Source organism: Podarcis melisellensis (genome assembly GCF_964234715.1).
Source record: "Podarcis melisellensis genome assembly, chromosome: 16".
NCBI classification, from domain to species: Eukaryota; Metazoa; Chordata; class Lepidosauria; order Squamata; family Lacertidae; genus Podarcis; species Podarcis melisellensis.
This window is the reverse complement of record NC_138533.1, coordinates 38,552,658-38,578,858: the sequence shown is the minus strand read 5'-3', so window position 1 is coordinate 38,578,858 and position 26,201 is coordinate 38,552,658. Positions and strand designations below refer to the sequence as shown.

The following is a 26,201-nucleotide window of genomic DNA, read 5'->3' as shown; positions in this document are numbered from 1 at the left end:
ATAACAGGAGTTGAGAGTGCAACATCTGGAGGGCTGCAGGCTAGCCACCCTTGTGAAAGGGAAGGTCACATAATTAAAAAAAATAATTACTTAACAGAGAACACAGCATTGTGGTCTTGTGCAGATGGGGCACCCAACAGAAGCTGCTGCTGGACTGTGCTTTGAGGAAGTTATTGAATGCAGCCAAATGAAAGCCAGAAGCACAGTATGTTAGCAAGGCTGCTTTTAATAGTCATGTATGCAGGAAAGGATTATGTGGTTTAGGTATTGTTAATTGGTATTACCCAGTAAGAAGTAACCTTAAGAACCTTTCACTGGCTGTAATTTCCTCAACGCTGCTCCATTTCACTTTCTCTAATATCCTTACAGAGGCTTAAAAGGAGTGGCACTTGTTAGCACAGAATGTGAAAATAAGCAACTATTTCACAGGCCACAATTTCTTGTGTTCATCAGCTATAGAATTGCTCATCAGTTAGGAGCCTGAAGCAGCATGCTTCTATTTTAGAGTGTGTATGTAAATATCCTGCACAAAAAACACTGGGGAGGCCAGGAAAAGGCTGGAAAGAAATTTACTGCCCGTGTGAGATTCCAGCAGCTTTCTGGAGGAGTTTGTGTATCTAAAGACACCGTACAGGCTTTGCGAATAAAGCCTCTTTTATAAAAGGATATAAAAGCAGCCTACATTTATGCACCACTGGGGATCAAGCATAATTAGTTTACAACATGATTCTGACATCGTTTTAGTCATTAACAAATGTTTGAGAAATGCTTTATATCATTTGAAAGCTTCTAATTTTAGAAATAAGAACTCAAAATTGCTGCTTGGCACGAATGCCTCCCCAGCACTTAAGTTGCTCAGACTTCACCATGAAAGAAGGAGCACCAAGAGCATAACACAGAAACAAAAAAGGGACAGAAGGGGCTGCTTGGATCTTGCCTCAGTCCAGTTCTTGCAGCAGCACACAATGTCCCCTTGGCATTCTTCATTCCAGGGAGAAGAGTGTCTTATTGGGCATCACTCATCAAGGGCTATGGTCCCAGGTTAGTTCAGGAAGGCGATTTCACTGCATGCCAAACCACTGTTCCTGATCCGCCCACTGGGCTGCCTCACTGTCACTGCCTTCCAGGTCACCTTCCTCTCCACTCCCTTCCATGTCATCCACATCTTCCTCCTGGGTGGCATCCGTTGGACTTTCCTCTTTTTCCATTTTCTGCATTCCCTCCAGTGACTTTTGATCATTGGGATCCAAACTGGGGAAACAGAAAGTAAGAGAAAGACATCGTGGAGTCAGAGAGCAGTAGCAAGAACAGGACAGGCTGGCTCATGCACAGCTCCATTTCAGCTCAGTCACATCTATCAGCAACCCACAGATAAAGCTCCTACAACTCATGTCCATCACAACAGGATTTTCCATAAACTTACCTAAGAGCAATACTGTACTGGTCCATGGCTTCCTGATACTCATTAACAGCCACAAGGAAGTCCCCTAACATTCGATGGAGAATGCAATCACTCTGGTTGGCAAGGGCATTCCTCAGCAAAGCTATTCCATCTTCATATTTCTGTTCTCGGCCTGTCAATAAGAAGGGTTACTTCAAGCTATTTATGTTGAGGCTATCACCCGAAAAAGAAATCATAACTGATTAACTGTATGAGGCTTTATTTTAATTTGCAGAAGTATAGATTGCCTCACAGCCAAAAGCTGAAATAAGAAACAGCCAAAAGCTAAAAATAAGAAAAAACCTCACAGCCAAAAGCTAAAAATAAGAAAAAACTCAGAAGTCTATGCACCCAGCAAAGTAAAACCATTTCTGCAATTATGCATTCAGATACACATTTTTTGCAGTTAGGTTTTCAGAGGATGCCGAGATTGTGTCTTCCTGTGACATATACAAGAAGTTGCCATTGTCATCACCCTTCTCCTGTGACAGAGAAGGAAGAATGCCTATTCTAAACCACCTAATCACCTATGGATTTGCAAACACTTTGAATTTTAAAGAGACACGTTAAAAAATATCAATTTAAAGAAAATGCCAAAACCCTGCATCTCCAGTGCATATGACTTCTTGCCAAAATGGAAAGCTCAAAATGTAATGAGTAATTCAAGATGGGCATTTTCAGCTGGTTGTTCACAACAGGAGTGAGAGGGTGCTTTAAGTCTGATTATGGCTATAGTATGGAGAGATTTGGGTGAAAATTGCTGCCTTCCACCACCTTCAAGACTTGGTGGGAATTGCATCTGCATACATCTCTATTCATGCTGAATAAGACTCGCACACAAGAAAAGAGGGGAAAGACTTACTGAGAAGTTCTGCCTTCTTTACCACTGCTTTGATGTAATCAGGGCGCTGTGTCAGTGCTTTGTCCAGCAATGTCTTTGCTTTCTCCTGTGCAACAGGATCTTCCAGACAAACAGTTGCCAGGAGGGTAAGGGTCTGTGCGTTGGCTCCCAGGGTTTTGTAGACGTTGTTAGCCATGACCGTGGCTTCACGAAGACCATTGGATGCTAAGTAGCATTCAATGAGGCCTGAGGGTCAGAGACAAAAGTCATATTTGAGAGAATATTTGGCTTTTTTTCAAAACCAGCGCTCATCTAAACAAGGGTCACCGAATTTAGCATAGTAGGCTGACAGTTCACGACTTGTTCTTGACATGTCAGAGAGACATCTCAGTGGTGACAGTCCTATGTGGGCCTACAGAAACTTTCATTTCACTACCAGGTTTAACAACTCCCGTTTGGAGAAGTCCGCCTTTTTACTTGCCTTCATAGCAGTCCAGCCTGCAAGGGGCAAGTCGTATCGCTTCACGGAAGTGGATGATTGCCTCTTGCACTCTCCCCATGTTCCGAAGAGCAGCGCCTTTCAGCAGCAAAGCCTGCACACTATTGCTGTTCAGCTGAATGGCTTTGGCTCCTAAATACAGAGCACGGGAATAGCGCTTGCTGTAGAAGCTATGACACCTGCAGAAAGAAGGGGGAATTGTGGTTAACATGCTCAATCTGTTCCAGCTCAAGAGGACAAGCAGAGTGTTTTTCAGCCATGGCAGCATTGTCATTGTATTATTAAAGGGTGTGGGCAGAACATCTTGCCAAAGTAGGATGGGCTATTCTGTTATAGACCCACAGCACCCCCAACTCCTACAACCTTCCATTTCAATTACTTTTGATGATGGGGGGAATATACTCTCTCTCTCTCTCACACACACACACACACACACACGGGGAACGATGTGCTCTACCTAATGAAAGCGGAAATGCCTATTGCTATCAAGAAATGTAATTTTAGCTTCAGCATTCTGAAATGAGACCTATTTTTTAGTGATGCCTCCAAAGTAATGAAACACATTAATAATTTTCTACTGTAGACAACCAGCTTTTAGACACCACAACAAAGTGTTTATTAAGGGAAGATTTTAAGTACCGTATTTTTCGCACCATAGGGCGCACCGGACCATAGGGCGCACCCAGTTTTTAGGGGGGGAATCAAGAAAAAAATCCCCCCAGCCCCAAAGAGCAGCGTACAGGCTGGGCACAACCTCTCCCTGCCGGAGGGGTTGCGCGCGGCTATGGAGCAAGCCAAAGCAGCAAGCGGGATGGATCCCGCTCGCTGTTTTGGCTTCCCCTTTAGCCCCGTGCAGCCTCTCCTTGCTGGAGGGGTTGCGCGCAGCTATGGAGCAAGCCAAAGCAGCAAGCGGGATGGATCCCGCTCGTTGTTTTGGGTTCCCCTTTAGCCCCATGCAGCCTCTCCCTCCTGGGAGAGGCTGCGTGGGGCTAAAGACTCCATAGCCCCGTGCAGCCTCTCCTTGCCGGGAGACGCTGCGCAGGGCTTTCCTGGCTTTACTGGGAGGTGTGGGGATTCACCCACCTCCCGCAAAACCGGCAGAAGCCGCGCAACTCCTTTAAACTCCTGGCTTTTCTGGGAGGTGGGAGAAGGGACTGATGCGGCTTCACAGGAGAGGTGCTGCGCAGAGAGGGAGAAGGGGCATCGCCCTTCAGCGAACCTGGAGAAGGAACAGAAGGAGACCCTTTTGTTCCTCCTCCGGCTTCGCTGGACAGGCCGTTGCTGAAGGGGCGCTGCGTCTTCTCTCTCTCTCTGCGCAGCCCCTCTCCTTCGCAGGCTGCCGCCCCAAGCCTCACGCGCCCGGCAGGACCTCCCGCCGGGCGCGCAAGGCTTGTAGACACTCGCCCGAAGTACGGTGAGCCCTCCGGAGGGCTCCCTGTGCTTCGGGCAACAGGCTGCCACCCCAAGCCTCACGCGCCCGGCAGGAGCTCCTGCCGGGCGCGCAAGGCTTGCAGACACTCGCCCGAAGTACGGGGAGCCCTCCGGAAGGGCTCCGCGTGCTTCGGGCGGCAAGCTGCCGCCCCAAGCCTTGCGCGCCTGGTGGGACCTACCGCGGGGCGCGCAAGGCTTGCAGACACTCGCCCGAAGTACGGGGAGCCCTCCGGAGGGCTCCCTGTGCTTCGGGCAACAGGCTGCCACCCCAAGCCTCACGCGCCCGGCAGGAGCTCCTGCCGGGCGCGCAAGGCTTGCAGACACTCGCCCGAAGTACGGGGAGCCCTCCGGAAGGGCTCCGCGTGCTTCGGGCGGCAAGCTGCCGCCCCAAGCCTTGCGCGCCTGGTGGGACCTACCGCGGGGCGCGCAAGGCTTGCAGACACTCGCCCGAAGTACGGGGAGCCCTCCGGAGGGCTCCCTGTGCTTCGGGCAACAGGCTGCCACCCCAAGCCTCACGCGCCCGGCAGGAGCTCCTGCCGGGCGCGCAAGGCTTGCAGACACTCGCCCGAAGTACGGGGAGCCCTCCGGAAGGGCTCCGCGTGCTTCGGGCGGCAAGCTGCCGCCCCAAGCCTCGCACGCCCGGCGGGAGCTTCTGCCGGGCGCGCAAGGCTTGCAGACACTCGCCCGAAGCACGGGGAGTCCTCCAGAGGGCTCCGCGTGCTTCGGGCGGCAAGCTGCCGCCCCAAGCCTCGCGCGCCCAACGGGAGCTCCTGCCGGGCGCGCAAGGCTTGCAGACACTCGCCCGAAGCACGGGGAGCCCTCCGGAGGGCTCCGCGTGCTTCGGGCGGCAAGGTGCCGCCCCAAGCCTCGCGCGCCCGGCGGGAGCTCCCGCCGGGCGCGCAAGGCTTGCAGACACTCGCCCGAAGCACGGGGAGTCCTCCAGAGGGCTCCGCGTGCTTCGGGCGGCAAGCTGCCGTCCCAAGCCTTGCGCGCCTGGCGGGACCTACCGCGGGGCGCGCAAGGCTTGCAGACACTCGCCCGAAGTACGGGGAGCCCTCCGGAGGACTCCGCGTACTTCGGGCGGCAGGCTGCCGCCCCAAGCCTCGTGCGCTCAGCGGGACCTCCCGCCAGGCGCGCAAGGCTTGCAGACACTCGCTGGGGCTGCAGGCTGCTGCCCGCAAGCCTTGTGAGCCTGCGGGAACTCCCGCCGGGCTTGCAAGGCTTGCGGATAGCTTCCTGAAGCCTGGAGAGCGAGAGGGGTCGGTGCGCACCAATGCCTCTCGCTCTCCAGCCTTCAGCGAAAGCCTGCATTCGCACCATAGGACGCACACACATTTCCCCTTCATTTTTGGAGGGGGAAAAGTGTGTCCTATGGAGCGAAAAATACGGTATGTTTTGTAATTTTTATAATCTGCCTTGAGCAGTATTGGTGAGAAGGCAGTGTTACAAAATATATTAAAGGCTATTTAGCTCCCTGCAGAATTTTATTTCAGACAATGGCTTTGGATATTTTTGGATTCAACACCTCTTCGAATTTCAAGAATAGCAAGAGGTGCTTTGAAAGTGGCATTTCAATAGTATGCCAGTTAGGGAGACTCCAGGACATCTTACACAAAGCTTTGGTTGAACTCCAACAGACTTCAGTGAATTCACCAACTCCAAGTCAGTCAAGATTCTGCTGCCCCACACTAAGCCATTAGCAATAAACCCAAGATAATCTGACTTCCCTTATTAATAGGGTAGGTTCTGCCTTCAGAAAGTTCAACGTAAAAGCTAAACAGGAGCAAGAAGCAGCCCATTACCCTGAGACCACCCACGGCTCAGCATGCTGGTCAGAAATATTGAAGAGCCGGCAGCCGAGATTCTCCACATCCTCCAGGCGACCCTCGCGGGCTAACAAGTAGCCATATACATCCATCCCTAAAGACAAAGCATGAAAGAGTTGGACACACACACACAAAAGCTACAAAGGGAAAAAGATCAAGGAAAACTAGAGGACAAGACTGTTCACATCTTTCACCTAAAAGGCAGGAACAGTGCTTAGATCCAAATGTTTTCTCAACTTCTATAAACGTATCCACTAGCATAAATTCAAAATGAAGATTCAAAAATATTTTCCATAAAACTGGTTGCTCCAGTTCTAATCAGTTGTCATGTATTTTCCACATTATTTGGAGCTCCACAGTGATCCAAATGTGCAATTTGTGGGGGAAACAAACAGCAGACCTGCCATTCAAAGGAATCCCATTGGCTGGGAATTTGCTCAACACAAATTTGAAATATAACATCTTTTGTTTTTGTACCATTAACCACAAATGTATTTCATTGACATAATGCTGTTGTTGCACCAGCTGTTTACAATATAAATGTGTCTTCAACCAATTACAAGTGTTTTTGAGGTTTAACCATTTCTTACTTTAGTTAAGTGTAAGGACAGAAGGAAAAAATCCCTCTCTTTGCCTCATTTGTACTAGTTTTCCTTTCAACCTTAGCAACAAAAAATAAACTAGTGAGAATTTTTTGCTCTGTTAAAAATTTAGTTAAGGTTGCAGTACTACAAATACCTACATGGGAATTCAGTCGGATGTTTTTCTGAATAAACATGCATAGGATTGCACTATAAAAGTTGAATACAGAATACAAATTATTCTAACAAGCTCTCCATATTTTCTAGAGACTTACCTTTTATCAAATAAGGATCCAACATTTGTGCCTGTTCAAATTTTAGAATAGCGTTCTTATTGTCACCCGCTCTGAAATAAAGATCCGCTAAGCTCCCTAGTATATCCACATTGTCCCTCAGCAGTGACTTTTTCTCCAGCGAGCTTTTGTGGGAAGAACAAATTGAAAGATAAGATCAATATATTGGAACCTCTTGGAGATTTTTTATTCTATTTTATGGGGAAAGGTTCATTTCCTTAAGGCAAACATATCTATATGTCACAATCTATCTTTCTCCACTACAGCACGTCTAGAATCAGAGCATCTTCCACCCAAAGAGGATTAAAAGGAAGGGCATGATACAAATAAAGTCAGTAAGAGAAAGGTGTACGCTTTGCTTTCTTTCACAGTGGAACATCTCCAAATAATACTTGGGCCGCACACACTCCTCTAACAACATTAAGAATGCAACCACAATCAACTTGTTTCTAGGTCAGCTTGGTGCCCAAGGGGTATAGACTTCTTCGCACATGATGGGAGGGGAGGGCCCCCTCCGCTGCTGCAGCTGTGCAACCTGGTAAGGCTGTGGCACCTTCAACAGCATGACTAATAGTTGACCACAGGTTCCCCATCCTTGTTTCAAAAGACACATATATGTGGGATTTAAATTCCACGAGCTGTTAAGCATTCAAACACTTAGCATTGTAGCTGTCTTGCTGCAAAGGGCAAGTGGCCTTCAATACCCAAGTAGTATATCTTACAAGATACCAGGCTAGAGGTTCTTTGAGAAAGCTCATTTGCATTAGATTCTTACCAGATGGTGTTGATTGCTCTGGTATTATCACCTGTGTGCACAAATGCGTATGCCTTGATCCATACTGAAAGCCAGTCCAAGTTTGGGACACTCTGGATCACATTCATTGTCATGGAAGCGACTTCTGCACCTTTCACTGAGAGCGACAGCAAGCCTAAATGAGAAGCAACAGCTGTTGTGACCACCATTTTGACAAAATGTACTTGGTAGCCACAAGGAAATTAAGTGCTCAGGCACCAACAACAGCAGATAATTGACCAAAGACTGGAGAACCTGTGATCCTCCAAATGTTGCTGGATCAATGTTAGAAACTGAGATATGAAAGCTAGGAGCTAAATGGCACCTTAAACCCAGACTATGGGTGCAACAACGGAATGTCTAGGCAAGCTTTTTTAATAATAAGAATACAAAGCTAAAAATGAATGAACTGCAACTAAAATATTATGTTCATTTTTCAAATGGCCTAGTCCTTCCCCTGCCCACCCCCCTAATATTCTTAAGAGGATCTCTTCTCCAGTCTTCAGAGAGTAGCTGGAAATGGGGAGGCAGAAAAAGGTCTTCCTTTCCTTCCACTCTGCAGTTTTAATCTGAAATCTTAGGTGCAGTACTGCGCCCAGAGCTCAGAAACTGCTCGGGCTAATGAAATTACATGTGGCAAAAAGCACCTAGAACAATGGGAGTTTTGAGCAGTGCTGGCTACAACTCCTATAAGTCCCAGCCAACATGGGCATTGGTAAGTGATGAGAACTGAACACCAACAACATCTGAAGAGTCACAGGTTCCCTACTGCTGGACTACAGTGATCAAGTCCTGCAGACAGGTGCATTTTGTAAAACTTATCCACACCAATTGTCTTGCCATCTCTAGCACCACACTCTTCCCTCAGATCAGAAAGAGCATTGCAATGCTATTGCTACTGCCTCTCCCAGCCCTTATGTCTTCTAAGACACAATACATGCAGTCATAACAAGCACCCCTTTAATGTCGTAAGTCATGAGGAGGCCAATGGCGGACTGCGCTAATTCATATTTTGTTCACCTGCCCATGCTAAGACTGTTCAGATAGGCCAACGTCTCAATCACAATTTCAACAATAATCATTGATGGGAAGAAAAGTGGCTACCTAGGATGGCATCAAGGGCTAGTGGGCACTGCCTCAGCACTTCTTTGTAACTCGTCACAGAAGAGCGTTCCTGACCTGCCTTCTTGTACAAATTTGCCAGCATCATGTTAATCTGCAACCCACAGAAATCCAATGATGAGAACAATCATGTTTTAATGTTGACATAAAGACATAACATTTTGCACCACTATGGATTTGTTAATTCCACCTGCTGATGCACAACTCTCTGGGCTTGCAGTTATTAATGGCAAGTTTTTACCTTTATTCAAAAAACCTGGGGATTTGTGTCAGCCAAAGGGTGTTCAAAGAATGGGTTGTATTCCGTACTAGTTTTCCTGAGGGTAGATCCACTGAGGCACATGGCTGTCTTAGGTCCATTGATGTCAATGGATTTATTGAGTAGGAACAGCACTGGTTACAACCCTATAAATTGTATCCATATCTCAGCCAAAGGCTCCCAAGCAGCATAACTTAGCTAGGAAAGTACTACCTTTGGGGTTCTCTGTCTTGAAGGAATTCCATCAAGTATAGCAATAGCATCTTTGTCTTGCTTCAGCATTGTATAGCACTCCGCCATTTTGTACTTCACTTCAATTTCAGAAGGCAGGCACTAAAAAGACAACATACAAAATACAACAGTGGTCCAGTAACATCTGGAGGGCCACAAGTTCCCCACCCCAATATATGGAGAAGATAGTCAAGATCTAGGAAATACCAAGTTGTGTGTTGTAAGGTGCTTGGGGTTGTCAGAGGCAATCTTTACTTTTCAGGAGTTTACTCCAAGGCTGGGACACTTTCCACATACGTTATGAAGGAAAACTACAAGACCATAACATCTTTCTTAGGCTGCCAAGTCTCTGCCACCCCATTCTGTCTATTCAAGGCGAGTGTTAAACCACATTCAATTATATATTTAATTTCTCCCAGAACTCACATAAGGAGGAAAAAACTTTTCAGATATCTTTTGCCATGTATAATAAACAGTGAATGCAAGACTCTTGTACTGAGGCACCAATCTATAATCAGAATTTAAGCTATGAACACCTGGCTCTGAGGAGCAGATGCAGCATTCCCAGTTGAGGGTCTCACTTTTGAAGTTTTACTCAATGCTTTCTTCTGCTGCAAAGCCATTGTATACTTGCTGACAGCATTTCTATATTCCTTGTCATGGAAGAGAGAATCTGCGTGATATACAAGAAGCTGATACTTCTGCGATGGAGAAAATAACTCACTGTAAGAAACAAAAGGCAAACCAGTGTTAGCTGCCCACATGAGGAAATCCTGGAGCAAACATCCCTGAACTAGTGAAAGGTGAAAACAATAAACAGAAACGTGTCTGTATTCAGAAACCACCTGTCCATTCCATTTTCTATCTATGCAATGCTATCCTACAATGACAGCATTAAGCATCCCCAAAATCTATAAAGTTGCTAAACTTTATCTGTCATCCAGGAAACTATGAACTGACCAAGTGACCTTAAGCAAACTATTATTTTAAGATACCTCTTCCAACTATTACTATTTATTAAATTTCTATACCACCCTTTATCTGAAGGTAACAGGGCAGTTTATTAGTAGTACTATTAGTATTACAAATAGGGAGGGACCTACAGTGGTACCTTGGTTTATGAACTTAATCCGTTCCAGAGTCCTATTCTTAAACCAAAGCGTTCTTAAACCAAGGCATTCTTTCTCATAGCAGTGGGGGACTCAATTTACAAATGGAACACGCGAAACAGGAAGCGAAACATGTTCTGTTTCCAAGGCAAAGTTCACAAACCAAAACACCTACTTCTGGGGTTGCAGCGTTCTTAATCCAAGTTGTTCATAAACTAAGCTGTTCTTAAACCAAAGTACCACTGTACTTATAAAGCTTTTGTAAGATTTACTGAGATAACAACTATAAAGAGCTTTGATAAAGCATCACATAAATGCTATCATGCTTAGTTGGCATCCATCTGTCTCAGGAGACAATGGAGGATTGAGCCTTTGGGGGTGAGGTCAAGCTGCTGGAAGGTTGCAGTGCCCGCTGTGGCTGTAGAGACAGATGCGGGAGACACATGTTTTGTTGCAGTTGGGGCAGGTGAAGGTGTTCAGTTGTGGTGCTGCAAATGCACCATGGCATTTCTTTTCTTTGCACTCCTCCGAGCGGTCATTTCTCCTCTGGTCACCTCTATGGATACACAACATGACTGCCTGTCTACTGTGAAGTTCACTGGATGACCATGGGTAAGCCAGCCGCTCGCTCTCCGCTCTCTGAGCCTAACCTACTCTACAGAATTCTTGTGAAGATAAATGGAAAGGTGTGTGTCCCTGAGCCAAGTGTCCCTGTTGGTGCCTTTTGCACTGATGCTGAAAATGCCTTTTTTAACTATAGTAGTATTCTATGGGGTTCAACTCATTTCCAAGGTCTCTTGCACTTAAACCCGTGAGAGGAGAGAAGGGTGAAGCACATGTACATTGAGATACCATGCAGTGCACAGCTTGCCATTTCACACATGCCACAGGCCTTCAAATGTATTGGAACTACCAATAACCCACAGTAGGGAAATTATGTTTTTGATGGTCTAATTCTTAACCCAAAGTACCAGCGCCCTCTAGGCTTTTAAATCAGTATGGGTAGGTGCAGCAAGCATGTCAGTTATTTCAACAAAAAAAAGTCTTGTAGCACCTTAAATTCTAAACAGGTTGATTAAATGAGCTTAATCTTTTGAGAATACATTCATTTGTGCTTAGTTAATGTAAAGATGCCCAAAAACTGTTTAAATACATGCAGCACAGGCCTATGGATATTTACTGGGATTTACTACTGTGTTTAGGAAGTGTGCAACAAACTGCAGCCTGAACAGATTTAGTGTAGTCCTCTTAATTATCTGCATGAAGTATTATCAGCAGTCATTGGGTATTAGATGGGCACTACTGCAGGTGCCACATAATACCTGTTCTTCTAACTCTGGTCATTTAGCGTGGCAGCACCAGCATTTTGGAACTCCCTGCCTACTGAAATCAAGCAGGCGCCATCACTGTTCGCTTTGCGGCACCTGCTAACAAAATTCCTGTTTAGACAAGCCTACCCACATGCTTAGAAAGTTGCGGCAATTTTAATCTGCTTTAGTATTTTAACCTTTGTATGTTTTAAAGTCTGGTTGTGATTTTTTTGTGATTTTTCTGTTTTTTTTCTTCCATAAACCACTTTGAGAGCTTTTTTACAATGACATAATGTATAATTTTAATGAAATAAATAAACCCTATAAAAGATGGAAGAAGGAAAATGAGGCCAAACAACTGAAAAAATGAAAAAGCTACCATTCATGAAGATTCTATGGAGTCCTTTTAATAGTCCGATCCTAAATGTGTCTACCTAGAAGTAAACCCTGTGGAATTCAATAGGGTTTACTCCCAAGTAAACAGTTAGTAGGATGGAGCTTAACTCTCCTGAGTGGTTGTGTCTGCAGGCAGGTCGTATTTCCTGCAAAAAATGTGGCACTGATTGCAGTCATTCATTACAGACTCCAGGGCTAGGGAGACCTGGGTTCAAATCCCCACTTGGCATCCTGCTCACTGGGTGACCTCAGGTGAGGGCCAGAGAGCCTATGGCCCTCCAGACATTGCAATTTAATTTCTGATGTGCTTTTTTGCTGTTACTGGTGTGTGTGTGTGTGTGCATCTTTATCATTAAAGACCTCGTTGTGACTTATGTGGGGGCTGCTTAAATTTTGCTGCATACTTACCAAGATGCTTTTAATTTACTGCCTACTTTCTGTTATATTTTTGCAGTTACGTAAATCTTGAGTGCTGTTTTAACTGTGGGAAGGGCAGCATGCAAACAGAACGGGGATGAAGATGCTGCAAGGCTCCCTCCTCTCTTTTTCTTCACTTCATTAAGTCAAAATGGTGGGAGTTGGGGGCCCAGTCGACATTTGGGGAGCCACAGGTTCCCCACCTCACACTCTCAGCACAGCCCCAGCCTACGTCACTCGGCTGCTTTATTATTATTATTATTATTATTATTATTATTATTATTATTATTATTAAGGATTTGACTTCACTCCCAAAGGCAAACTCTTCCATTGTCTCACAGGCAGACGGATGCCATTGGCAACCATCGATTGTTAACAATTATAACAAAAGAAAGGGGGGAAGCGAAACCAGAAGGCCGGAATGGGTGCAACTGCAAATGGGTTTTTGTTCTTGCCATGCATTTTGTGTTTTTATTTTATCTCGTATTTTTATGTGGCGAACTGCCCTGAGATCTACAGATGAAGGGCGGTTGACAAAAGTGCCGGGTTTGTGACGAGGGTTGCCTTGAATGTCACATTTTAAAAGGGACAGGAGGCCGGTCGAAGCCTCAGGCCAGGCGCGCTTTCGCCCAACCCGGCAGGGGTGTCGTGACGGCGGGGGGAAGCGAGGGAGCAGAGGCGGAGCAAGATGGCGCCGCTCGGTCGGGGGGGGGGGAGTTCGAGGACGGGGAAGCGCGAGGGAAACGAGCCCTTTGGGGCCGCCGCCTCCCTCCTGGGGCCGCCCACCAACTCACGGGTTGTTGCCGCTCATGGTGAGCAGAAGCCCGCTGAGGAGCCGCACGTTGGAGTGGAGCCCGGCGGCCGCCATCTCCCGCACATGGTCTACCACGCTCATCGCCGCGGGCGAGCCGAGAGAAGGGCGAAGGAGGAGGCGGCGGCGGCAGCTACGAACTCGGCGGCAGGGAAAGCTCCGGGTCGCCTCAGGATCTCTAAAATGGCGCCTCTCCGAGGGGTCCTCGCGGAGAAGGCAGCCATGACACCCGCGCAGAAAGCGCCATTGCACGAAGCGCCAGCCCGACGGGGGGGGGCGGGGTAGGGGCTGCCCGCGACCTTCGCCTGCGTAGGCTATGACCCAGTTATTCACCGCGGGAGCCGCAGCTCTAACTCTGGTCTCGCTGTGCGCTTTTTAAAAAGTATATGCTGTATATTCTTGTTCACGCAGAAAAGCGCGATAAGAAATATAAAGAAATGAGGCATTAGTGAAGACACCTTCCGCTAGCTAAGACCATTAGGGCCTGAGCATGCGCGTTAGGCGCCACTGCTGTACCTCCAGCCACAGGCAGCCCAGGCAGAGGGCGAGCCAGAAAATACCTGAGCATGCGCGTTAGGTACTCCCAGTTATCCCTCGGCTTGGTACAAACCCCTTTGGCGGATTTTACCCAAATTTCAGTAAAAAAGGCACGCCATTGGTGGAGGTCAAACACTGCTCGTCCTTAATTTGATACAATAGGACTTTCTCCTAAGATTTCACTGCTAAAACACAACTGTAGAACATGAATAAGTAAAGGGGAGATGTTAATACAAAACAAGGAACGGGAAGGTAAAAATCAGCTACTAAAAAGCTGCACAAATTTAAAGGTGTTGAAAAGATAAAAATTGCCCCAAAGCCTCTTGTGAGGTGGGTTCCTCAAGAGTAAGAACATCAGAGTCCTGCTGGGTCCCATCTAGTCTAGCATCATTTAAATATATTTGGTTATGGAGGCACATTTCTTGCTTAGCTTTGTTGCAGGATTTCATTGTGTTTATACCCAAAGAGCTCAAGCTGGCGTGCATGCTTCTCTCTTCCCGTTTTATCCTCACAACCACCCTGGGAGGTAGGCCAGGCTGAGGGTCTGTAACTGGCCCAAGGTCACTCAGTGAACTTCACTGCCTAGTGGGGAATTAAACCTTGGTTTCTCCCAGGTCCTAGTCTGACATTATTCACGGCACCTCGCTGACTCTAGCTGATTTATTGTCTGGTCTGAAAAACTATTCAACTCATTCCAAATTTTATGTTATGAGTTAAGTCAGGGGTCACTAGCTAGGCAGCCACAGCATGTTTCCATAAATATCCCCTAAAAAATCTGGTGTGTGAGAAGACAGAGGATGCCCCCAGCAGATTGTGCACCCGTCTTTTTCTGCTCTTTTAGATATGGCAGCCTTCTTGCATTATGCCACACACCCTGCAGCTGCCATTGTGTTATGCCATATCCCCCCCACCCTACAACAGCCATTTTGGGATCCACATTCATGGATTTCTAAAAATGCCCACTTGCTGAAAAGTTTGGCAACCCCTGAAGTAAATTTACCTTGCTCTTCTTAAGCAAAAAGAGAATCCTTTGCTCACACTTGCTGGTCTGTTTAACAACCCCCAGCCTGTCTCCAGGGCTAGCCAAAGCCATTTTTGCACCCAAGATAAGGGATCCTCTTTACCCTGCTGCAACTTACTGCAGGCATTGCGGAGAAGCTGTCGCAAACTATTTGTGTGGCTTTGCCTGGCCACAAAACTGCCAGCAATGGAAGTTCAAGCATGGTGACAGCAACAGACAAGCAGCCACACTCCTTCTGACACACAGGTGGTGTGCACTGGGGTGGGTGTCCTGATTTTGCTGCTCCTCCCAGCCTGCCAACTGAGATAAGCATTTGGGATGGGCCAGCCTGTCTCCCATAGAACCCAAAAGATCCTGGGATGTATTATTGGTCACGCAGTTCACTGGTGTGTGGACTTTGCAGCCAAGCTCACAGCCCAACTGAGCATGTGCCCCAGCTGTGCTGGGAGATCTGCAGTGCTGGGAAAGGAACTGTCTTTCAAGAAAACTTGTTGGTCGCTGCTGATCTTCCAGCTGAGAACCTCCCCAATAGGCTTCTGGGGGTCTCCAGGGTACTCCAGAACAGTCTGAAAGGGGTGGAGAACCTTTTGCAGCCCGAGAGTCGCATTCCCTCCTAGGGAACCTTAAAGGGAACAATATGAAAGCAGCAGGCAGGGCGGAAGTGGGCAAAGCAGGGGACGTGGCTCTTACTTTTGTAAAGTAGCCACATAAAAGTCAGAGGTGTTATCATAGTTGATGGACATACTCCAGCCAGGCAAAAGCAATAAAAAATGCAGAGCAGGCCAGTGAGGAAAATCTTAAGGGCCAGACAAAAAGGCTTGGAGGGCCACAGTTGACCCATGGCCTAAAGGTTCCTCACCCATTTTTGTCAAAGACACAAGAACAGCCAAAACGATGCTAGAAACCACATTTTATTCGTCATCAAGCTCCAGCTAAGCAAGGTTTGCACATGATTTTAGCTCCACCTTTTCATCCACCAGTGGGTATCTTTCCCCCACAGAAGCGTTTATTCTCTCTCTTGGTAGAAAACATATATTAAAACAGAGGCAAAATTTTATACATCTGGCAGCAAAGTGCTTTGGCAAGATAGCCACACGCCACTCTTCACTGCCCTGGTCCTGACAGGCTCTTGTTCATGAACTGCCTTTTCACAAAACACATCCACCACTAGGAGACAAAGGGAAAAGAAGACAAGGTGTGAAAATGGAGCGAAGAAGTGGAAATACACCCAAGTTTCCACCCTGCAACTTGTCTTCAAAGACATCACAGTGAAAAATACATCCCTACACTCCCCGATCTCTCATTAACGTCTAACAAAATTCATGATGTGACATGACATCATCACACCAGGAGCATGTGATTGGCTGGTGTAACATCTCAGTGAGATGACATCACATCATACTGTGGGTTAGTATTATCTGTGCTTTTACTTCACAATTTTTTGTAAATTACTTCACAAAATAAATAATAATAATAATAAATTTCTATACTGCCCTTCACAGGGCAGTTTAGTTTTAAAACACAGGCATACGTAACATAATAATATACAGAATAATAACCCCCTCCATAGTTTAAAAGGTCATAGATTGTTTAACCAGCCAAAGGCCTGGGAGAAGAGGAATGTTTTTGCCTGACACCTAAAGATATGTGATGAAGGTGCCAGGCGAGCCTCCCACAAATGGGGAGCCACCACATGTTGCTACCTTCCAGACCTCTCATGGAGGAGGCACACAAAGAAGGGCCTCAGATGCTGATCACAGGGTCCAGGGTTGTTCAGGTGGGGAGAGGCAGTCCTTGAGCTGTTGCGGTCCTGAGCCACTTAAGGCTTTATAGGTCAAAACCAGCACTTGAATTGGACCCATAAACTAATTGGCAGCCAGTACAGTTGGGCCTGGATTAGCATTATATGCTCAAACTGCCTTGCACCGATCAGCAACCTGGCTGCTTTCCAAACTGAGGCAGCCCCATGTATAACTAGACTTGATGGCAGACATGAGGCTGCTGCGAAAAACTGAAGCTGTGTGCCACGTTCCCCTCTGATCTCCCACAAGAGACTTTCGGGGAAAACTAAACACACAGCTTCTGTTTGGCAGCCATCCTGGCTCTGCAATCAAGTATGGTTCTGCTCTAGCTAGATGTTGTAAAGTAAAAAGATAGTCATACAAAACACACCCTGATTACCGATAGACTCTCTGTATTTATTTTGGAATATACCACACCCTATCCAATTGGCTTAAGGTAAGGTAAAGGTAAAGGGACCCCTGACCATTAGGTCCAGTCGTGACCGACTCTGGGGTTGCGGCGCTCGTCTTGCTTTATTGGCCAAGGGAGCCAGCATACAGCTTCCAGGTCATGTGGCCAACAGGACTAAGCCGCTTCTGGAGAACCAGAGCAGCGCACGGCTTAAGGTACAATGCCATAAAACAGCCTGCCCCCGCCTGGGGCTCTCCAGATGTCCTTGCACTGCAACTGTCATCATCCCTGACCAGTGAGGATGCTTGCTGAGGCAGGGGGGTTGGGAATCCAACACCTTGAGGACATTGCCATGGATGTACACAACTGATACATAGATATGAACAGAGGATTTTAATTTAAATATATGAATAATTTGCCAAATTCCGCTGGTCCTTCTAAGAAACCCAAAAAACATAAGGCAGAGGTGGGGAACCTGTGGCACTCAGAAGGCGTTGGACTTTATCCCCCATCAGCCTGAGCCAGTGTGGTGGCCAGTGATCAGGGATGATGGGCTCTGTAGTCCAACATCTGGAAGGCCACTGGTTTCCCAGGCCTGACAGAAAGGAAGCACTTCTGTTCTGTCAGGAGTCTGCTGAGACTTAAACCAAGGATGGCTAACTTGGCTGGGACTGAAGGGAGTCCCCACCACACCACAGGTGAGCCACTCCTAGCTTAAATAGAGCCAAGTCACAGAGGAGATCAACATCTGACCTTGCTTGGTTTGTCACTCTGGGGATCAAAGACCTTTTCACAAAGCCTCAGGCCGGTTTCCTGCCTCAGCTGCTGCAAGTAGGCCCTCATAATCTCTGAAAAACAAAGACGTACACTCCACAACCAAGGCCAGATCATATTAAAGCTCCCATTCAGTCACACGGTTTTGATGAATTTAATAATAATAATAATAATAATAATAATAATAATAATAATAATAATTCCATTTATCTGTTGATCCCAAAAGTTTACAGTAGATATAAACACATTAAATATATACACACAACAAGTACAATAAAAACAATGTTAAATGATTTTCTCCCATTCTCATACTAAACAGCCTCATGGTGTCCTGCTTTCCCAAATAATACTTTCAACACCCTGCAACTAGTTTTGCTATGCCACCTCCCAAAAGGTGGTTTTGGCAGCCAGCCTGCAGTTGAAGCTGGCTTTGCTCCTTTCCTCTCTTTGAAAGCTCCCTGCAAAACAAGCTGGGATGTTCTCTGCTGGACTAAGTGAACACCTGAAGCCTGTGGTTCCTAGGAAAGTGATGCCGGTTCATATGCAGCAAGCTGCCCTGAAATGTCTCCCCGATCAGATGGAGAAAGCCCATCTGCACATTCCGTTGCCCAGGCAGAGCTGCTCTTTCCATCAGACTGCATGGGGCACAGGCACACCCAGACCTCTAAATCAAGTTGTAGGTTCGCAAGATTGAAAGAGTAGAAGCTTGAGGAAAATGAACACTGAAAATGAACACCGAAAATGAGAAGAAAGTGAACACTGAAAATGAAGTTGTGGAGAAATAGGGGCAGAAGCGGCTTTGTGTCCTACTCTAAATGCAATGAGAGGAAGGATCCAATCCTATACTGTACACCCTTAATCCAGAGGTAAGCCCCCTTTAATTCAGTAATGCTGATGAATGAGCATGTTTAAGATTCAGCTGTAAGTGGATTAAATCCACCAATTCAAGCTTGCAGTCCGCATTGTTACCTTGCCCTTACCTTCTTCCTGTTTGCTGCTAGGTCTGGCATAGAGAGCGTTCAGTGGAAATCCTGGCTCTCCAGGGATGGGGAAATTTGTTATTCCTAATGTATACATTTCTTTTTCTCCCTGGCCTTTGGAATTACACTGGAGGAAAAGAGAGAACACTTAAGACAACACAAAACGTAATGTACACACAACACACAGTATTACAGCAGGATCCTATGTGTCTTTACTCAGAAGCAAGTTCTGCTGTGTTCAAAGGGACTTGCTCTGAATTGGGGCTACAGCCTTAAGAGCTAAAACTCTACAGTGGTGATTAGCACTTCTTGTGGCTAGGATTTCTGCATAATAAATAATTACTCTCCTCCCCCTCTCTCTCTCTGTGTGTGTGTGTGTGTGTGTGTGTGTAATCCCTAAGAAAGGTTACAATTTTATTTTGATTTTCAACCCCACCCCCAAAAAGGACAGACATAGGAAAATAATACATTTATATTTTCTTGTTTTTAAACTTTTCTTTCCTTCGGCTTAAAAGCAACAACCAGCTCTCAGCACATAAGGAACACCCTCCTGGCTGGTCTGAAAGCAGTATTCCGTTCTCACAGTGGCCAACCATTTACTCCTGGGAAGCTCACAAGCCGGGGGGGGGGACCCAAAAGCATTCTCCCCACCGGTGCTTCCTGGGAATGAAAGCAACATCCTGACTCATTACCCTTGACAGACAAAGTTCATGGAGGCAGACAAGGCCAGTGCCCTTTTCGATGCTGTTACCTTCTGCAGCTTTTTCAAGCACTCCGTAATGTAGAGTGTTATGTAGATCAAAGTTCTGTCGGCCTCATTCTAAAAATAAAAATAAATCCAAGTCATCTCCTGGGAAAACTTAATATCTCTTCTCTTCACCTCTTTCTGCAATCTTAGTTTGCCCAAACCAGCTGGCACCTCCTGGTTGTGTTAAGATGGCGCCATAGTCTCTATTTGTTTATTTAAAATCTGTAAGCAGCATACAACCCTTTTTAAATAAAAAAATAGTTACTAAAAATGCAGTCTAGAGCCAATTAAACAGCAATATGAAAGCAGATGAAACAGACAAAGTGGGAGTAAGGGGATTCAAACAAGTGAACCCTAAGCATTGCCACTCATCGTGTGAACGTCATGCATGGGGATTATTCGACACACACTCCGTTCCTCTTCTATAATACTAGAGCTGATTGAAAATCATTGGGAAGGTCTTTGTTCAATACATGATTAATGCATCAATATTTTAAAAGATTTTAAAAAGGGATCAGACAACGGGGGACAGGTTTATTAGCCATAATAATAATAATAATAATAATAATAATAATAATAATAAATTTTATTTATACCCCGCCCTCCCCAGCCAAGCCCGGGCTCAGAGCAGCTTACAAGCAATAATAAAAACAAGCTGAATGATTACAACTTAAAAACAAAATTAAAATACAACATTAAAATATTGAAACATTAAAATATTAAAATGTAGCCTCATCGCAAAATGGATGCAAAATAGAACCTCCTTATCCAGATGCAGTCAACCTCCACACACCAGCTGACGGGGGAAATTGCCTTCTCCCCTTATTGGGGGCCTGCTGGAACCTTCTGGCTGGCCTATTTTGAGAAAAGAGGCCCTGGATAAGGGGACCTTCCAGCAGGGCTGTTCTAATAGCAGGAGCAACTGCTCCCTTTAATATGCAAATCATAGCTGGTTATGTTTTGTTTTTGGGTACTTAAGTCACTCTTATGTCTGTATTTATTTTCTTTGGGTTGTGTCCATTTAAGTTCTACTCAGAGCAGAACCACTGAAATTGATGGATCTTAGTTAGCCATGCCCATTAATGTCAGTGGGTTAGCTGTAGATACAATTCTATGTTTCCAAAACAAGTCCCTGGCCCTCCAGAATGCACAGCAAGCATTTTAAAGCAGGTTTTTCCATCCTCCTTACCTTGATTTCATAATTTTTAAAGAAGACATTTGCTTTGAAGTAGTAAATGGCTTCATCTATTATGTCTGTATCTTTTGCTACCAAGAAAGAGAAAGAAGATAAATGTACTCGGAATATTATAAGAAAACAAGGCATCCCAGAAATGCAAGCTGACTCCTGAAGATGTCTGATTGACAATGCAAAAGTAAGCCCCACCAAGTTCAACTGGACTTATTCCCAGCTAAGAATGCATCTTAAAGGATTGCAGCTTCAGTTTCTAGTACTTTAAATAATACACATAAGGTTAAGTTGGTGCTATGTTCCAAACCACAGGAAGGTCGGCAGTTCGAATCCCCACAACGGGGTGAGCTCCTGTTGCTCGGTCCCAGCTCCTGCCAACCTAGCAGTTTGAAAGCACGTCAAAGTGCAAGTAGATAAATAGGTACCACTCTGGCAGGAAGGTAAACAGCGTTTCCGTGCGCTGCTCTGGTTTCGCCAGAAGCGGCTTAGTCATGCTGGACACATGACCCGGAAGCTGGCTGCGGACAAATGCCAGCTCCTTCGGCCTATAAAGCCAGATGAGTGCCGCAACCCCAGAGTCGTCCGGAACTGGACTTAACTGTCAGGGGTCCTTTACCTTTACCTAGGTAGAATACAGAGCTCAGGAAGTACCCATGTGAAATGCATGCCTACACAGAATGCTTTGACATGCACCCTAAGCCTCATTAATGGTGCTGCTTTTCAAAATATGTTGCTTGACAACAACACAGAAAGGGGACTTCTCTGTAGGGGAGTCCCCTCTTAGAAATACCTCTTCCTACCCCACTATCAGGGTGCTTCCGAGAACTATTAAGAACACATTTGTTTACATAGGCGCTTTTTTTCTAGACCCAGTTTGCAGTGTACCTTTAAAGCAGTACCACACCACTTTAAGCAGTCATGGCTTCCCCCCAAGAATCCTGGGAAGTGTAGTTCCCAAGCAACCCAGAGTGACTGGGGTAACACTGTCAGATACAAATAATAAACTGCTTCAGGATCCTAACATAGGAATATGCCTTATATCAAGCCAGGCCCTTGGTCCACCTAGATTAGTACTGTGTGTACTGACTGGCAGCAGCTCTCCAGAGTTTCCGGCAGGGAAACCCTTCCAGTCCCATTGAAAGATTGAACCTGGGGCCCTCTGTGTACAAGGCAGATGTTCTACCACTGAGGGACAGCCCTTCCATGTTGCGGAAAACACCCTTTTGAGGCCTGCTGTGAACTTACTTTCCCTGGGTGCCGGCCCTTTGAACTGACTCCTGATAGGCAACAACGCCATGTTCCCAATCAGTTTGGTGTCTGGGTCCATAAGAGTAGAATGATAAGCCTGTAAGAGGGAAGAGAAGGGATAATCAGTAGCAAAAAGCCACAGGCACACAGAAAAGCTGTTTCTATGCTTTCCCAAACATGTACAGAACCATCAAAGTTCCCCAGTCCCTGGAGGCTCTTTAGCCGGTCACAGCACCCAAAGGTTAGAATAGGGGTTGGCAAATATTGGCCTCCTGGCCCACAAGTCATGTGGCCAAGTGGAAATGAAGGCAGAGCTCCTGCACCTTTACTAGTTGTGTAGAAGTGGGGGGTCGCAGCAGGTTCAAGCTTGCTTCACAAAGCAATACCTGTTGAAATCCCCTCTTCTGCTGCACAATTATTAAAGGTGCTACCTGAGTGCTACCTGGGTTAACAACTGGCAGGTCCTCCAATATCTTCTTTCTCTGTTTTTGTTTCTGTCTGCTTCCAGCAAGGGGAGCAAATGGGAAAGAGGCAGCGGCAAAGAACAGCATTCATGGGAAGAGACAGCTCATTGGCAGAGCATCTGCCTTGCGAGGAGCAAAGTCCTGCTACAATCCTTGACATCTCTGGGGAGGACTAGGGGTGTCCCCTGCCTGGAACCATGGACAGCAGCTGCCAGTCGAGCTGGGCCAGGGACAGTGGGACCTTTTTTAACCCGAGGGCCGCATTCCCTTGTGGGGGAACTTTCCGGGAGCCACATACCAGCAGTAGGCAGAGCCAGGGGCAAAAGTCTGCAGGGCAGCGGAAGCCCCTCCTTCCTGCGTATGGCAGGCTTCATTTTAGCCACACACAAGTCAGAGGGTTTCTCCATCCTCTGTTAAAGTCACACACTTTCCAGCCAAGCAAATGTACTCAAGGAGAGCATGAAGAAGCTCCAGTGAGGGGTGTGGCCTGAGAATAATCCTGAGGGCCGGGGAGAGGGGCCTGGGGCCTGTCTCTCCCCAGTGTAGACAGTACAGTACAGATGAACCAATGATCTGACCCAATATAAAGCAACTTTCAAAGTAACAACCACCTAAGTATTCTCCTCCTTGTGGTGCAGCAATAAAACTGCTAGCATGTTTGCAAAGCTAAGCAGGGTCCGCTATGGTTTCAAATTGGATAGGGAACCACGTGCCAAAATTCCTGCATTCCAGGGGGTTGGTCTAGACCCTCGGGGTACCTTCCAACTCTACAATTGGAATTATTATATTATTCTTGCTCCAGGGCATTGGGTAGCCAATGTGGGACCCTCAATGCTGTAGCCTACAACTCCCATTATTCACTGGCATTGGCTAAACCAGTTGATGCTAATGGGGCTGGTAGTCAAAATATTTCAAGGGCTACCCCTGTTCTGGGATGGGCTTCACTCCCTCAAATTGCTCAGCTGCTCAGTGGAATAGGTAAGTCATGGCTCTCCAGATATCCTTGGGCTCCAACTCTGATTAGTCTCAGCCTTGTTGCTGGCATCTTGAGACAATGGAGTGCACCTCTGGGGGTTAAGACAAATTGCTGCAACAGCAGCACCAATGTGACCTCCCTGGGGCGCAAGCCTGGGCAGTGTGCATGGAGGTATTGGGCTACCCAGACAGCAAGACCCCCCCTCTCAGTCTCACTGATGTGGTCCAAAGGAAAGCAGAGCAAGAGGTTTGGCACCAGCTTGGCTTCAGGAGTTGCTGGAAGGAGGCAAACAAGGCACCATTCAACCGCCTTAGGGACTCCGCTCTGGATTTGTGTAGGGTTTGCTTACTCCTTAGCCTTTGCTTACCGCAAAGATATCCCGCAAGGCAGCAGAGGTTTAGTGTCAGTCTACAAAACCAATAACTGGGGATGATGGGAGTTGGAGTCTTACGACAGAGTCAGGTTTCCCACCCCTGGGTGAGAAGGTCAACAAGTCCAACCTCTGCTGCTAGGCAGGACCATCATCATCATCATCTTTATTTACGGCTATTAGCCCATAAAATATGTAGGCAGGACCAACCCACATAATACAGAAGTCAATGTGTCTAAAGCATGGGGGGAGAACCTTTGGGTCCTCCAGATGTTGCTGAGCTACAACTCCCATCATCCTGGGCAATATGCCTTGCTTTCTGGGTCTGATGGGAGTTGAAGCTCAGCAACATCTGGAGGACCCAAAGGTTCCCCACACCTGGTCTAGAGTGAAACATAAGGTGTTCATTAAAGTACAGTGGTACCTCAGGTTACATACGCTTCAGGTTACAAACTCCACTAACCCAAACAAAAAAAATTCCTTCCAGTAGCACCTTAAAGACCAACTAAGTTAGTTCTTGGTATGAGCTTTCGTGTGCATGCACACTTCTTCAGATACACAGAAATAGTACCTCGGGTTAAGAACTTTGCTTCAGGATGAGAACAGAAATTGCGCACCAGCGGTGCGGTGACAGCGGGAGGCCCCATTAGCTAAAGTGGTAACTCAGGTTAAGAACAGTTTCAGGTTAAGAACGGAGCTCCAGAACGAATTTAGTTCTTAACCCAAGGTATCACTGTACCTGGTGCTCTGGTCGATGTAGGTCATTTGGGGCAAATGAGTACAGTTAAATAAATAATAATAATAATAAGCCACTCTGGGCAGTTTACAAAATAGATAAAAACATAATAAAACATCAAACACTAAAAAAATCCTGATACAGGGCTGCCTACAGATGTCTTCTAAATGCCAGTCTTTTAAACCCCAAGAAATGTGATAAACGGTACTGATTCACAGCGGACCCAGCAAACCAGGGCTGGATCAAGGTATCAGCCTAGCGTCCTTTTAGTAACCTCCAGCCCACAGGTCCAGACACAGGACTGCAGGTACCAAAAGTTGTATTTGGGTCAATGTTTTTCAAATAGCAACTTTAAAAAAAGAAAGAGCAACTGACGTTTCCTTTGCCCTGTGAATTAACTGCTGACAAGTGTAATTATTTGATGCACATTAAAAACACATCCCTTATTTTTCAACAAGGATGTTGCAGTGCGAATCATCCACCGCAGAGAGGATGCTTTTTTTATATAGAAAAGAAAAACCCGCTGGCCATATAAGGAAGTTCTTCTTTCCCCTGACATCGCCAGCAATTCACAACACAAGGCTAATCCGGGCGCAGAGACCCAGAGATTAGAAACCCAAACGGATCTATACCCCGAGTGGGGAGGGGAGGGTTTTAAAAATACCCCCGGCTTCCTTGCGCACGTTCTGGATCACAGGAATAAATCAAAGGGGCTCAACGAGCAGACCGCCTTCCATCTCTCCCCGGGCCCAGCATCTTACGCCCACGGTTCCTGTTTTTAAAAATTCCTATGAACTAACATTTAAAAGAATAAATAAATGCTGTTTTAGGCAAGTGGACCAGCTGCAGTTCTAAAAGGAACGCGGATCTTTCCCCTTACCGGCATATTTGGGGCGCAGCAACGCAAAGCGACCCAGGAAGGAGAGGTGCGAGGCGCCCTTCCAGCGAGCAAGGCAGCGAAATCTTGCAAAATGCAAAGCCCTTCCTGCTCCACCCAGGCAGGAAGTGAGAGGCGGGCGAGGCAAAGGCAGCGGGACTCGGGGAGCCAGCAGGGGGCAGCAGAAGCCAAGTCCTATTGAATTCCATGCAGCTTACGCCCAGGTATGTGGGCTTGTTAATGATTGACAATAATGCAGGAATTAAAAAGGCAACCCCCTCTTTTAAATCTCATTGAACTAAGTTAAGCTTGCTTCTGAGAAACCCAGTTTAGGCCTGAAGCTTCATGACTAAGTAATGTGTAAGTCTTCTGGTGTGCCTACTTCTGAGTAAATGTGCGTGCAGGTCAGGCTCCACATTTGTTTTCCCCACAAAACAAAAAATTAGAAACCAAAAAAATACAAAGTTTATTAGCGATTGGAATAAAGTTATGGTATATATTGAAGGAAACTATAGAAACTTAAAAACTACAGCAGGTCTGATATAAACCTTACGATGCGCAAACCATTAACAATTATTAGCTGCAAAAAAAAAGATTTTTTTTTACCAAGAAGCCCGAAATCGGGAGGGAAGGAGGTCAATAGGTGTGTAGAGGAAAGATCTAAATATCTAAAGATATAAAGAATTAAGGAATAAGACTAAGAACTGTAACGGAAATTGATGTTATTT

General features: G+C 46.3%; 2 protein-coding genes across 4 annotated transcripts; both read right to left on the bottom strand.

The window, feature by feature from the left end:
• Positions 1-208: 208 nt before the first annotated feature.
• On the bottom strand, positions 209-13,579 carry ANAPC7 (anaphase promoting complex subunit 7). Of its 3 annotated transcripts, none has more exons than XM_081892808.1 (11): positions 13,344-13,579; positions 9,899-10,040; positions 9,300-9,419; positions 8,810-8,921; positions 7,688-7,841; positions 6,895-7,037; positions 6,015-6,132; positions 2,764-2,960; positions 2,304-2,528; positions 1,424-1,574; positions 209-1,251 (listed from the first exon to the last, which is right to left on the bottom strand). In XM_081892808.1, exons 1-11 carry the CDS (start codon positions 13,442-13,444, stop codon positions 1,062-1,064), a joined length of 1,653 nt encoding a protein of 550 aa, XP_081748934.1. In that variant the 5' UTR covers positions 13,445-13,579; the 3' UTR covers positions 209-1,061. The 3 variants fall into 3 exon arrangements, with proteins under 3 accessions (XP_081748934.1, XP_081748933.1, XP_081748935.1); XM_081892807.1 differs by having other exon boundaries at positions 9,854-10,040; positions 13,344-13,576; XM_081892809.1 differs by lacking the exons at positions 8,810-8,921; positions 9,899-10,040; positions 13,344-13,579.
• A 2,234-nt stretch (positions 13,580-15,813) lies between these two features.
• Positions 15,814-25,629, bottom strand: ARPC3 (actin related protein 2/3 complex subunit 3). Its single transcript, XM_081892827.1, has 7 exons — positions 25,477-25,629; positions 22,048-22,147; positions 20,803-20,879; positions 19,617-19,685; positions 18,866-18,992; positions 17,865-17,959; positions 15,814-16,085 (listed from the first exon to the last, which is right to left on the bottom strand). The coding sequence occupies exons 1-7, from the start codon at positions 25,480-25,482 to the stop codon at positions 16,023-16,025; spliced, it is 537 nt and encodes a 178-aa protein (XP_081748953.1). The 5' UTR covers positions 25,483-25,629; the 3' UTR covers positions 15,814-16,022.
• Between the last annotated feature and the right edge of the window lie 572 nt (positions 25,630-26,201).

What these genes read in the sequence shown, in the direction of transcription:
- ANAPC7 (XM_081892807.1), bottom strand. Translation starts at nt 13,444, where the DNA reads ATGAGCGTGGTAGACCATGTGCGGGAGATGGCGGCCGCCGGGCTCCAC. An exon ending in AGCCCTTGATGCCATCCTAG is followed by an intron (nt 7,842 to 8,809) that starts GTAGCCACTTTT and finishes CTTCTCATTTAG; the next exon opens with GCTTGCTGTCGCTCTCAGTG. An exon ending in GGATCCTTATTTGATAAAAG is followed by an intron (nt 6,133 to 6,894) that starts GTAAGTCTCTAG and finishes CTTTGTCTTTAG; the next exon opens with GGATGGATGTATATGGCTAC.
- ARPC3 (XM_081892827.1), bottom strand. An exon ending in AGGGCCGGCACCCAGGGAAA is followed by an intron (nt 20,880 to 22,047) that starts GTAAGTTCACAG and finishes CTTTCTTGGTAG; the next exon opens with CAAAAGATACAGACATAATA. An exon ending in TAGCAGCAAACAGGAAGAAG is followed by an intron (nt 17,960 to 18,865) that starts GTAAGGGCAAGG and finishes TTTGTTTTTCAG; the next exon opens with AGATTATGAGGGCCTACTTG.